At 36.7% G+C, this 15179-nt stretch overlaps 1 protein-coding gene across 2 annotated transcripts in view; it reads right to left on the minus strand.

Moving 5' to 3' along the window:
- Nucleotides 1-15179, minus strand: part of HSPA4L (heat shock protein family A (Hsp70) member 4 like) — a 53454-nt gene extending 38275 nt beyond the window's left edge. Inside the window, exons 1-3 of one of the 2 annotated variants that reach the window (XM_032632913.1) lie at nt 14661-15179; nt 3718-3775; nt 1627-1767 (exon numbers count right to left, since the gene is read on the minus strand). In XM_032632913.1, coding sequence (XP_032488804.1) covers nt 1627-1767; nt 3718-3775; nt 14661-14767 — 306 coding nt within the window. In that variant the 5' untranslated portion in view covers nt 14768-15179. The remainder of the gene's footprint in view (nt 1-1626; nt 1768-3717; nt 3776-14660) is intronic. The other variant, XM_032632914.1, reaches the window with a different exon arrangement.

Raw genomic sequence — 15179 nt, forward strand, 5'->3', positions numbered from 1 at the left:
AGGAAATGAGAACACAGCCAAAAAAAAATTCCTTATTTTAAAAAAAAAAGAAATTTAATATATATTACTGTATATAGATGTATACATGGAATTTTTAAATTATTTTTTAAAATAACTACTTCATCTCATACACAGGTTTAAGACTAGGTTGAATTTAAGCACCTAAAATGAAACTTTACAGTGCTTCTTGACCAAGGAATACTGTGCTTTATTCAAGTAATCAAACCCTTTCATAATGACAACCACAATATTTATAAGCAATACAAAGTTACCTTAGAACCCATATGATAACTACATCCAACTTACAGAAGAAAACGCTATGCCTTTTAACTTTGTACCCCAATGGAGTGAATACACTAAACTTTGGAAGAGCTGATCCACAAATTTCACCTCCTGATCCACAAATTTCACCATTTTTCAACTTGTCTTTAATCTCTCATGGTGTCTTTTTTGAACTACTGTAAGTCTCATGTCTCCTTACTACAACTCATCATCCATCCTGTAGTCAGAACCCTCTTCTAAACATGGAAATATATATCAAGTTTAAAATCAGCTATTAAAATTTTTAACTTTGAGATATAATTCATATCACATAAAGTTTATCCTTCTGAAGTATATAATTCAGTGGTTTTTAGTCCATTCAAAGCTGTACACTGATTACCATTAACTGTAGTACATTTTCATCACCCTAAAAAGAGTGACCCATTAGCAGTAGTAGTAGTAGATTCACCCATTCCCCCTTACCCTTAACTCCTAGCAACCACACATCTGTTTTCCATGGCTATTGATTTGCCTGATTCTGGATAGCCATAAAAATGGAATCATACAATATGCGGCCTTTTATATCTGCCTTATTTCCAGTTAGCATGTTTTCAAGGTTCATCCATGTTGTAGCACATATCAGTACTTCACTCCTTTTTATGGCCAAATAATATATTCCATTGAATAGCTATACCACATTTTGTTTATCCACTCATCAGCTGATGGACGCTTGGGTTGTTTCCACTTTCTGGCTATTATAAATAATGCTATTATGACCATTAGTGTACAAATTTTTGTGTGCACATATGGTTCAATTCTCTTGTGTATATACCTAAGAGTAGAATTGCTGAGCCATATAGTAACTCTGTGGTTTGGGGTATTCTGTTAGTTTTTGTTAACCAATCTATAACTTCCTGTCTCAGGATGTAGAAGTAAAAATCCAGAATCCATCTCTTACTTGGAAGAAGAGTTTGCTTTAATACTTCTGTAACATGTTATAAGATTCTTCTAAATTAGAGAAAGCTCATTATAGAAATTAACATACTTTTGGGGTCTATTTTTCTAAATCACATCTGCCTTTATTCCTTAAAAGTGGTTCACCTCTGAAAGTTCTCCAAATAATAATCCTTTTTTCTTGACAATAAAAGTATTTGGATTAAAAAGATTATTATTCTAAATCAGATTCTTTTTTTGCATTCACTAAAGCATATTACGAAAACTGCCTGTATTTTTGGTATAAAGGTACTGCATCCAGAGGAAAGGAGTTAAATTAAAAAATTTTTAAATATTTAAAAACAGGCAATATTATCATAATTGGTTTCTTTAATTTGAACATATGTTTGCATTCTGGGAATATAAACTTACCTTAACTCCTGCACTTCCATTAGACATCTTCTGCAGCTCATAGGGAAGCCTGATCCTTTCAGTTTGCACAACAGGATCATCAAATGATCGCCCATGAAGCTTTTTGAAACCATGAATTGTATTTCTTACATTCGTGACTATCTGTTGGCAGTAAACACTTTTATTTATCAATTACTTAATTAATGCAAAATAAACACTATGCTAATACTTGAGAATCACTAAGTCTCCTTATCCTACATATCCAAGTTCAGAATCACACACAATCATTCATTCTTCTGGTTTCTAATTGATAGAAAAATTACACTATTGCCCCTCCAACTCTGCTCCTACCTTAGGAATGTTAGATTCAAAAAAGAAAACTTTAAAACTTTTCAAATAATACAATGAAAATCTATCTACAACTCATTTCTGGCTTTCTTCAACACTTTTGGGCTAATAAATTAGTATCTTTGATTTCTTTCTTTCCACTTTCATTTGTGTTTTTATTTAAACTATGTTTTTTATTGCCATGTTCTTCTTTTACTCTCAATATCTTATTCTTTGTGGTACTATGTTGCTTCCACTGCTGAAAACTGCTCCTAGGCTAGTAAATTAAAACTCCTTCCATGTAACATGATGCTAAGTTAAAGTGTCTTAATTTGTAAATAGCTTGTATTTTGGCAAAGTAATTTTTTTCTTTAACTAGAACATGTAGTTCAAACTATAGAATATTATTGAGATCCAGTTGTTTCCCTCTCAGTGATCTTTAAAGCCAAGTAGATCTTGATCTTCAATTATGAGATGAAAACTACTGGGATGCTGAATTACCATGTTGATCTCTTTAGCTTTTTTGGAGAAGTAACTCATAGTTTGCTTTCTTCAGAGAGTCTGAGGTCTACGATACACTTAGAACATCAGCCAGGGGACTTCCCTGGTGGTCCAGTGGTTAAAGAATCCGCCTTCCAATGCAGGGGACACGACTTCGATCTCTGGTCAGGAAACTAAGATCCCACAGGCCGCGGGGCAACTAAGCCTACACACCACAACTTTTGAACTTGCACACCTCAACGAGAGAGCCCATGTGCCACAAACTGCAGAGCCCAGACGCTCTGGAGCCAGAGAGCCCATGCACCACAACTAGAGAAAGCTGGCATGCCACAACTAGAGAGAAGCCCGCAAGCTGCAACTAGAGAGAAGCCTGAGCACCGCAACGAAAAGATCCCGCATGCCTCATCGAAGATCCTGTGTGCCGCAACTAAGACCCAACGCAGCCCCCCAAAATAAGGAAAATTAAAAAAAAGAAGAAGATCAGCCAGAATACGAGATGTAAACTTTAGTGAAGGGGTCCTTTTGGCACAAACAACATTTGTTTATATGTAATATGAAAATGGAAAAGAAAGAAAAAAAACACATTCATACACAGGCCAACTGTAAGACAATCTTGATAAAATCTTAAGCAAAAATTCATGGATAAATGAGTCAATTGAATAATTGAGTACAAAAAGTCATGAGGAAAAATGCCCCTTTAAACAGACTTATTTTGTAATAAAGACGACTCAGGTATATATTAACATGTAAGAAATAATTGTTAAGGGTTTTGGTTCATGGTAATAAACAAAGTCCAAGGACGATGAACCTATAGCATGGAATGTTAAAAGTGAATGTTTTATGCAAACTGATTTCAGAAGCCTAGAAATATAAATACTTAAACAGATTCCATGTAAAGTAGTAGTAAAATAGTAGCCACAGAGGATTACTCTGGATATTAGTTTCTCCATTTTTTCCCACCTTCTTTTACAAAGACATCATTCACTTGTTGTAGAAGTATATATTCTAGATAGGAGGATATCCCTCATAGAAAGTGACCATACAAGGAAAAACTGACGTCATTTGGTAGCATACTCTGACTTCACAACTAAGATTTTTTAAAAATAAAATTCAAGAAATATTTTACAACCCAAAGCAAAACATATCTAATAAGATACAAAGATATAAGGACCAGTCATCTTCTTTATTCTCTTTTTTCACTCTCAAGTACATAAAATGGGAGCTTAGTTACCAATATGAAGTTAACTCTGCCTGTAAGTCAAAACATCTACAGGAACAATTTACCTGGCTCTTAGCTGCATTTCCAATGGCTCGCGTTCTTGATCCCAAAGATATACAGGCTCTAAACAGGAAAAAAACAAAAAGTTTGTTCTCAAGGTATTTTTATACTAATGTGCTATTACTCTGCTTCTCTCTATATAAAAATGAATTAAAGGAATGAATATAATTATGTATTACTCAAAAAAATAGGTTACTGAAATCAGAATTTTACATATTTTTAAACTTTCTTAAGTAATAGAATAGTGGTCAGAATAAACGTTAGAATTTTTCTTAATGTGGTAATACTTGGCAACACTGTATTGGTCCCAAAATTGTTTTTCAAATTCTACTGGTCTATGACTTACTAAAAAGACTAACTGTACTTAGTAAGGCCAGGCTCCTTGGATCTAAATCCTGGCTCTGCCCATTAACAGCTGAGTAACCTTGTAGAAATTACCTAACCATTATTTGCCTCAGCTTCCCATCAAGAAGATAGTGTTGATAATAATACCTACTCACAGAGTTGTGTGAAGATTAAGTGAGTGAGTATAGGTAAATGCTTTGGACAATATGATTGTTGCTTTTACTACTGCAAATGTAATTCTGCTTATAAAAACAAGTGTAGAGTAACATTTTTATCAAAAAAACTTTCAAAAAAATTTCATGTTGTGATTCGAGAAAATGTTTCCATGGTTTCAGTTGTAATTACAGGTAATTATTCATTCAATCAAAAAATATTTACAGGCATTGTATGTATACTAGCTACAATCACTGTGCTTGGAGAATATAGTCTATCAAAAGAAAATCAACATATAAAATAAAATTATGAATGATACTAGCAAAAAAAGAGAATAATCACTTCTAGATAATAAGGCTTAGGAAAAGCAGGTGGAAGATGTGATTTCTGAATTAAGACTTCAAAGAAAAGAAAGCATTTTAATATGTATCTGTTTTGTGGAAAAGGACATTCCCAGTATATGTCTATTCTCAATATGACAGCCTGAGTGATCCTCTTAAAGACAAACTCCTCTGCTAAAAACCCTTCAATGGTGTCCTATCTCCCCAACAGCCAATAAAGCCCTTCATGGTTTGGTTCTTAGCTGCTCTACTCTGGAACTTCAATCTAGGTACACAGGTCTCCTTGCTATTTCTGGAAGAGGGCAAGCACATTTCTGCATCAGGGGCTTTGTACACGCTGTTCTCTCTTTCTGGAACACATGCCATGAGCTCTCACTTCTTTCATGTCTCTGGCTCAAATGTCAGCTTATCCAAGATACCTTCTCTATCTTATATAAATAACATTCTTGCTCCTCCCCAATACATACATCTCCTGTTTCCCCAATTTTATTCTTCTCCATAATGTATCACCATCGGATACAATTTATTTTTTTACTATCTCCACAGTAGGATGTGAACGCCATGTAGGTAGATAATGTATGTCCCATTGCCTTGATCTGCACTATCCAATATGGTAGCCACTAGCCACATGTAGCTAGTAAAATTTAAATTGACTAAAATTAAAAATTCAGTTCCTCAGCATTAGTCACATTTCAAGGGCTCAAGAGCCAAGTGCTTAACAGCTACATATGGCTACTGGATATGCAGAGAACAGAAAATACATAGAACATACACTGTAGAATAGAAAGTTCTGGATAGCACTGGTTTAGACATCTGGTACATAACCAAGGTACTTGCTGAAAGAAAGGGAAGATGGCTCCTAAGGTTAATGCTCACTTGGAGACTAGGAAGAATACAACTTCGCTAGTTTCATAGGACATTTTGGTAGATACATCAGAGGGCCAGATTATACAGTGTCTCAAATGATATATTATAAATTTGAAATATATTTCAGTAGGTTTGAGAGTTCATTAAAGGCTTTTGAATAATAGAATGAACACTCCATGCTTACATATAATACAAAGTGGAAAAAAAAAAAAGATCCCAGAACAGTGCTTTTCAAGAGCTGAACAAGATATTGTTATACTGGGGACACAGGATTTTTCAGGGAAGGCAAGCAGTTAAGTTCATTCAGTCAATTTAACAGATGAATGCTGAGTAACTACTACATGCCTGGCACTCTGTTGGGTACTAAAGCTATAATAATAAGGGGAAAAAAGTCAGACATCATTTTGGCTCCCTTGGAACTTATATTGCTATAGAGTCACAAGTGAAAGTAAACTAGGTGGTACAAAAACGGGTACACATGGTGCAACAGCACGAATTGACCTAAAAGAGGATCAGGAATGGCTTATCGGAGAAAGTGATGAGATTTGAAGGAAGAGTAAATGATGATGGATTCAATTAGGGGAGTGTTTGGTGGAGATCATTTTTTTTTTTTTTTTTTTGGGTTCGCAGGCCTCTCACTGTTGTGGCCTCTCCCGTTGCAGAGAACAGGCTCTGGACGCGCAGGCTCAGTGGCCATGGCTCACGGGCCTAGCTGCTCCGCAGCATGTGGGATCCTCCCGGACCAGGGCACGAACTCGTGTCCCCTGCATCGGCAGGCGGACTCTCAACCACTGTGCCACCAGGGAAGCCCTGGTGGAGATCATTTTGACTACAGGAATGGGAGGAGGGCTAGAAGTTATCAATAATCTCTATCAGTATAGTAGCAGCTGAGACAGAAGGAAAAGGAATTAAGAGATTTTAGGAGCTAAAACTCAAAGGACTTTGTGATGAACTAGGTCTTCGCGGTGCAATCCGGCAGCCACCAGACACACGTGGCTATCAGGCACATGAAACGCAGCTAGGCTGTGTAAGTACCTCGCGCTCACCAACTGTGACACTGGAGCTCCAGCGCAGTTAATCTGAATTGGATGTATTTATTTTAAGTGTGAAATACACTCTGGAGTTTGAAGATTTAAAATATAAAAAGAAATGTTACAATATCTCATTAATTTTAAAACACTGATTACATGTTGAAATAAGATTTTGAATATAGTGATTTAATCAAGTATATTAAAACTTTGCCTGTTTCTTAGCTTTTTAATGTAACTACTAGAACATTTAAAATTATGTATGTGGCTCACATACATTATATTTATTTTTATTGAACAGTGCTGGAATACGTAATAGGAAGAGGTGTCAAGAATAATGTCTAGGTTTCCAGTTTGTGTAAGAGGGTAGATAGTGGTGCCATGCAATGGGACAGAAAACACTGTAAGAGAGACATGTTTGGGGATGGACCTTCACAAGTTCTATTTTGGACATGCTGAGATTGAGGTACCTTTGAGACGTCCAAGCAGATATATATGTAGGACTAAAATGTTAAATGTGATGAACAGATGAACGAAATGGAAGTTACTTTTAATTGTGATCTGGCCAAAACAGGATATAGTAAGAATCAGTGGTTCAGGTGACACCTTCATTTCTCTTGCAAATAACTCCTTGATTCAACACAGTCTTTGCCAGAGTAGATATCTGCATACCTGATATAGCAATCCACGCGGATGGTTGGCATTCCACCCTAAAACTCATCAGAGAAAACATGGATTTGCCATCTCTTAGCCTGTTTATAGTCCATCTTACTCTCAACTCCATTATTTGGATACACTTCTGAATACTTTTTTCAATACAAGGCTACCAACATTTCAATGCACAGAAAATCTTATTCTTAGGTTGATTCTCACGAGTTTACCTTGTTAGAACACTTAGTTCCAAATAAGATTGATTCAACTATCATTTATTAAGTGCTGTATTCACTGAAATATGTTTTGCACCTGTATCACTTCACAAGGAAAGCTAAACAGTTATCATTATCAGATATTCTTTTAGGTTAAAAGCAGACAACTTTTTTTTTTTTTTTTGCGGTACGCGGGCCTCTCACTGCTGTGGCCTCTCCCGTTGCGGAGCACAGGCTCCGGACGCGCAGGCTCAGCGGCCATGGCCCACGGGCCCAGCCGCTCCGCGGCATGTGGGATCTTCCCGGACCGGGGCACGAACCTGCGTCCCCTGCATCGGCAGGCGGACTCTCAACCACTGCGCCACCAGGGAAGCCCCAGACAACTTTTAAAGTTTAAAAATTTAATGTTATAACTTGGAAATACCCAGTTTCAATACAGAGAAAATTCTCCTCACATACTAAAGTTCTTCAAATTCCTTCCTTCAATTTTTTTTTCAAAAAGATTCTAGAACACAGCCATTAAATAAATACCTGCCAAGGATTCTCAGAAAAATCAAAATAAGTTAAATACCTATTCTCTTTCAACACTTTTACCTGACCTTTAGTAATACCAAGGAAATTACACACATATTAGGTTGATATAAAAGTTCTTATAGAAAAGGATATTCAACAGTTTATCCAACTATGTATCACATAATCCAATTACATTATACTTTTTATATATTATTTCAACTACTATTTAGAAATTCCATTTTATACCTGAAAGAAAAAAAAAAGGAGAGTTCACAATGCAGCTTAAATATATTATATCCAGTCTGATGTTGCCACCACAGTGGTAGTCCTAGATTCTCAAAGAATGCCACAAAACTCTAAACAAATAAGCAAAGCTTCTGAATGTCCTATATCACTTTTAGTAGAGGAGCGGCATAAAAATCAAATGACAGGATATTACTTTAAGAAAGATGTACTTGTATTTTCCCTTAAAATCTAAGATTAACTTTCTGTCTCTCTTATAAAGCCTATTTTTATAAAGCCAAGCATGGTTAGGTTGGAGAAAACACATACTGCCAACAGACTATGAAACTTCTCACCTAAGAGGGCAACACTAAATTTGTTTGCTTCTTTATAAAGCAAAGGATTCAAAACCTCTTGATCTTACCATTTACACTTTAAAAATAGCCCTATTTTTAGAAATCTCCGCTTTCCCTTGCCAGTCCCATGAGATCATAATTACTATTTATAACCTCTTTGGCTATCATTGAGTAGATGCTAAGAAATACAATAGCTGAATTAATGATATGAGAGGACAATCAATTAGTTTAAATCAAAAGGTCCGCTCCTTGCATGGCCAATTTGGCTCTGAATCAAATTGTCAACCGCTGATATGGTTGCCAAGATGTCTATAGAGCAGGGTTTCTCAACCTTGGTACTGCTGACATTTTGGGCTAATTTTTTTTGAGGCAGTGGGGCTATTTTGTGCACTAGAGGATTTGAGGAGCATCTCTGGCCTCTACCTGCTGGAAGCCAGTAGCACTCCTCCTTTCCCCCTCCCCGTGTGACAACCAAAATATCTTCAGATATTGTCAGATACACCCTAGGGGACAACATCTCCTCCAGCTGAGAACCACTGCATCATTTCCCAAATAGTGTTCTGTACAAAATGATTCCTTAGTGGTTCAAATAATTTGGAGACAACATTCTTAGAGTGTTTCAATGCCTATAAACAAATTAAGGGATCTGAGAGTTTGACAGTAAAGAAAACATCTAGTTATTATTTCTCAAAATTAACTATCTGGAAAAAAGTTGCCCTAGAAGGGGTGGGGGAGGAATGTTCTCAAAAGGACTGATTGTTGCCATTTCCTTTTTAGCTTGCTACTTAAAAGTATAAAACTTCTAGGCATATATGATTTAGTAATAATATAAACTTTCAAATCTTTCAATATGGACAATGCATAAAACATTTTAACAGATAAAAATAATAAAAATTCCTTTAATAGTTTCCAAACGCTTCTAGTAAGCATAATTCACAAATTAGTTTATAACTTGAACCCATTAACAGAAATCACAGACATTTATATAGGTAGACACAATAATTAAAAAGCTGATTAGATACATTAAATGAGACATATTGTTTAAGTATTTAGATACATTATTTTAAAAGCTGACTATCTTACTTAAAATTCATCAGTTCAAAGACAAATATCCATGCACAGTAATTTTAAGTCTTTTGATTATGACTGCCTAGAAGAGAGGTTTGCAAATTACCCCTTGCCACTTATTTTTGCAAATAAAGTTTTATTAGAACATGGTTATGGTCATTAATTTGTATTTTAGTGACCACATACTAAAAAGACTACCAATGACATGAAACACCTCCAACTCGTAATAGATATTATGTAATTTGTACCTATCATTCCTTGACTTCTAGAAACTTTTCAGAATTTTTCACCCACAAATTCAAGGCAATGACTGGAGATTCATTTTGTTTCATGCATAATATTCATACTAAAAGATTTTATAGTTCTAGCTTTGGCCGTGCTTAAGTGTGAGATACCTGCCCACCCACTCCTTTAGGCACAATTTCATTTTTTAAAAAAAGAAGGGTGTGGGGAAGCTGTTCATTGAACTTTGTTTGTCAACAGCAAAATATTTTGAAATGTACACTAATGGTAGTGTATAGATAAACGGAATGCTGTACAACCATTAAAAAGATGAGATAAATTAGAGTCATATGAGCAAGTCTGAGATGTCCACAGTATATTTTGAAAAAAGCAATTGCAAAATATGTATAATGTAATTCTACGTTAAAAAAAATCCCAGTTATATACATATACTTGCAAATGTATAGAAACACACTAAAGTTTAGGAGGTGTCTGGGAGATTTACTTTATGTAATTCTTCAGTATTTAAAATATTTTAAATCAAAGTTAATGTAAGCTAATAGTAAAACATACAAACAACACCATTTCATATAGTACAATATTTAATTTAAAAACTGTAAAAATATTCTCCTACTCCAAACTGCTATTATCATAAAAAGTCCTCCTACCCAACTAGCCACTGTTAATGTCTGTAGTTTTGTCATTTTCTGTGTACAAAAATTTTTATTTTCAATACCCCAAGGTAAGTGATTTCTACTTTTGTGCACTGAAGAGGACATCTCACATATTTGAGGTGTAGTGTATAAATAATATTTTCGCATATTTTCAGATTATACATACACTGGAAAAGAAATAGGGAAAAGGTAATGAAGACAGAAAAACAGAGAATTGAACAGTAAGTCGGATCCTACAGAATGTTGATCACAAAACAAATACGTACACCTAACAAAAATGTCTTGAAATAATAGTTTGATTAAAAGATCCATTTTCCTTACTGTAAAATAAGTTCATAAAAATTCAAAACATTACAGACTATGTATTAAAAGCATACTCTATAATTCTACTGTCAAGAAATATCCATTGTTAATAGTTTATAGTCTTTCCACACTACTTTCCTCCATAGGTTTACACTAACTTACTTTGTGTACGTATTTTTTAATGAATTTCTAAATTGAAACAAGATTTTTACATGTTCTTAAAATAACTTAAAAGCATATTAAAACATTTTAAAACAATACTTCTTAAAAAATAGCCAAAAACAGATGATTTGACTGATATTAAAGATCCTTCTCTCTACAGTAACTGCCCAATTTGTTCCATGACACCCCCATGAAACCAATATATAGATACCATCCATATGCCAATGGATAATGTAAGGACATTGGGGTTCAGGGGTCAAAGCAGCCTGAAACTGAATCCATTTCACTGCTTACTAGTTCTTGGCCAAGATACTTAACTTTGCTTAAGGCTTCTTATGGAAAAAGATAGCTAGTATTATCAAACTCATAGAACTGGTGTGATATGTGTGACAGCGCAAACACAATGCTTAGCCCCTAGACATCACTATTATCAATACAGGCAGGCAGCATGTTTTAGCTGACCACATGCTTTAATCTGATACTGAATGAGGATTTCTGGCTGCAGTTTTCTTTTCCCATGTGTGAAACTAATCACTTTGATATAACTGAGTCTAGCATGGAAATTCCAATCCCTACATCTATACTTAATCAAGCAATACAAACATATCTAAGGCCTTAAGAATGTACACACTCAGTAATTCTACTTCTAGGAACTTATTTGAAGGAATTAAGGGTCAAAAATTTAGTTATAAAGATAGTTATTGCAACACTGCTTATAAAAAGAAAATATAAACAACCTGAATATCCAATAAGGGATGAATTAAATTAAGGAAATGATTATACAGACACTGAAACTAATAGTATAGAAATATATTTTATATATAAAGGACACCAAACAGAATATAAAATATAATCTACCCTTGAAATACACACAGAGAAAACCATCTGGAAATTTTATTTCTGGATGGAAAAATTATAATTTTCATTTTCATCTTTTAACATGCCTATATTTCTACAATAAACATGTACTATTTGCATAATAATTTTAAATAAGAAAATATTCAGAAAAAATAAGTTAATATTTTATTCAATTTATGCATGTTAATTTCTTTCTTCCTCTTCAATTTATGCACGAGATAAGAGAGGCTAGTACAAGCACTCCCAACTTTACAGAAGGTGAATCTGAAAAACAGGTTTAACTACTTGCCCTTGGTCCCTTAATTGTACACCAAACTTAAGCAATTATCTTTTTCATTAAATTGTTCTTTGTTTATATGTGGGATTCTCCCATGAATCCATAATAAAGTTTGTCAAAGAATGAAACAAATGTGAAAAAGTATGGATGTTGAAACCAACTAAATCAAACATTTCCTACCTCTTTTCCACAGGACCTTTTTATCAATATTTTATCCTATTTTAATCAATTCTATTCTATTCGCCTCAGGTCACGTGGGATATTAGTTCCCTGACCAGGGATCGAACCCGTGCCCCCAGCAGTGGAAGCTCGGAGTCTTAAACGCTGGCCTACCCAGGAAGTCCTCACAGGATCTTTTTATAATGTATTTGCATCTCAGAAATACCTGTGTCATATTACCTTGATGTCAGCAACTGGAATATGGAAAAAAAAATTTTTTGAAATGCTAGTTTATGTGTATTATTAGACACTGTGGTGTATTAGAAAAGTTACAGGTCCTCTAATAGTTATGCTTTTTGCAAGACAGGCATTTGACGAATAAATGTCTAGGGATCAGAAAGGGCTATGCTTTCACTCAAAAATGTAAGCCCTGCAAAGCAAATATACAGTATAAGAACACTGGACTACAGTGAAGTATTAGTTCAGTAACAATAAAAGATATATTTCTGAGATAAATGACAGTACACAGCCACGGAAAGAAGGGAAGAGTTGCTGATACAAGCTAGGAATACAGTGCTTCCACCTTTACAACTTTCTACTTTGGATTAGGCTCATTAAATCTAGATCTTAGAAGTGACTCTCTTACAATCAGAAAGATCATTAACTCTCAGCCACACAGAATTTGCCAATGTGCTTAAGAATATTAACAAAGAGACTTTTAGAAGACTTAAATAAGCAGCCTAATTTCTAAATAACTCTCTTTTGAAAGTTTGGCCAGGCTCTTTAAATTTAAAGAGTCATGGACCCACTACTAAGATTTCTGAGCCTGGAAATGCAGTATCTGTTTTACAATTCTGGTTTATGACCTTTTAGGATAAGGCTTTAAAGATAAGGGGAACGTCCATCCTACCTCTCACTTTTTCTCCATAAGCTAAGTCCCTGAAGCCAAAGACTGCCCCCATTAACCTTTACTCTGCTGAAAGAGGAGAGTGGAATTTCCTAGTCCTTTTCTGGCAGAAGCCAATATCTACTGTGGCTTAAAACAAAACGTTGTAGAGATGAAGTCATAAATAGTTTACAATTACTACTTCACCTTCTCATTGTGCATAAAAGCCAGAAAAAGATGTAAAAAGAAGAGTTCTAACAGTACTATGAAAATTAACTGACCTATGCTCACATTTGAGAATACAACGATCCAAAATTTCAGTAAAAGAAATGTAATGCATATAATCTAGAAAAATGTGGTACAAAACCTTATAGAATATTCTTGGAAAGAAACCAAAGCACAAAATGATTCAAGTAAGCTATCGTCAACATTTCCTTGACGTAATTTAAATTACTCATAAAAGTGTAGTAATATAATTATTTAAAGGCTTAGCTTAACACTGACAAGATTAGTCTTATATTTAAAGTACTGTATTTTGGACCATTCAGAAGGGTCAAACATGTTTAGTTGCCTCTCCATAGGAAATAAGATATGGACAGTTGGTTTCCTCATAAAATTACCGGTAACAGGAGTCTACAATAAGAAGCTAGTTTTTCATACCCTGTCTTACTTAATTCTATTCTTTGCTAACTTCCCAGATCAGAGAAACAATGGAACATATGGAAACATGTTTCCATGACATAATGCCACTCCTCCTAAGTGTTTCGTTAAGTGTTCGTAATGGAATCACTTCACAGTCACGCTTATACAGGGCAGCGGCCTCTGACTCTCCAACGGTTCATTCTGTAGAAATATGCTTTTGGTAGGTTCTAACTCCCCCACTTTCCTTTAATGGATGAACATTACCAATACTTGAGGCCAACGACTCCCATCCCTGATCCTCTCCCTATTAATGTACCATTAACCTACGCCCCTGGAAACCGATCCGATTACCTCGAATTCTCAAGGACACTGAGATAAAAACCTGAATATCTCAATCTCTTCTTTAAAAACAAACAAAAAAGGTTTTCTGGGTCAGATGAACTTGCAACTCATCTTCTGATATTTGCAGTCTAAGCTTTCATTTCCTACTTTTTTTGAGAGAAAGCTGTCACGCTGACAGATGGGGAAAGCAGGAAGGGAAAAAAGAATAAACAGTTTTTCTACTGAGCGAGCGGGGATGCCTGCCCGCGGCCAATAATCCCACACAAGCCCCACTAGGGGTAACCAAAGATCTTTCTCCAGTGTTCCGGACATCGTGGTGGTCCCGCTCCGATCCCTTTCCCGAAAACTGAAGCAGGGCCGCCAGCGGACAGAGGCGTGGTGGGCGGCGTGGGGGGGGGGGGGGAGAGGGGGCGTGGGTACAGAAAGGAGAGATGGGCCAGCTATCCGAGTTAAGTCCCTTGTCCTTGAAGGAAAAGCAGCTGTGCGGAGCGAGTACGTCCGACTCCCACCTGGGCGCGCCAACCCGCGGTCCCTAGAGATCGCAGTTGATACACTGCACCTGTCATCTCAGAGTTCCGCGCATCAGAAGAAACCAGCGGGCGGGACAAGCGTTAAGGGTCGGGAGGAGACGTTTCCTAGGGTTATGACCAGACAAGGCACTTACGGGGTACACCTGTCGCTGTACTCATTGGCGATGGTTTCGATGCCGCCACTCCTCGCTACCGCGATGTAGCAGTTGAGAAAGCCGAGGTCAATGCCGACCACAGACATCCCGCCGCCTAATGGTCGGGGGGATGGTGCTGAAGCCCTCTGTGCGGGGACCGCGTCCTCTTCTAGGCTGTTGCTCCTGGAACTGCGACTCCTACGAGAAGCAAAGGAGAGATGACCCGAAGTCGCTGCGCATTAAAACGAGGGCAGCGCGTCGGGGAACCCTGGAGGAGGTGGAGGCCGCCCGCGCCGCAGCCTCCGCCAGCCAGGTCTCTCTCCACTGCGGCTCGACCGCCTCCAACCGGCAGTTACTTGGGTCTGCGCCTGCGCGTTCGGTCGCTGGGGAGGCGCGCCGGGTCCCCCTCCGCGCCCGAGGCTGCTCCCGGCCTCGACTTCGGCCGCTTCCGTCAGCACTCGGGCAACGGCTGCCCGAGGAGCTGCGGGTTCGAGAAAGATCTGGAAAATGGAGGCGGCT

This window comes from Phocoena sinus, chromosome 5, assembly GCF_008692025.1.
Source record: "Phocoena sinus isolate mPhoSin1 chromosome 5, mPhoSin1.pri, whole genome shotgun sequence".
Lineage (NCBI taxonomy): Eukaryota > Metazoa > Chordata > Mammalia > Artiodactyla > Phocoenidae > Phocoena > Phocoena sinus.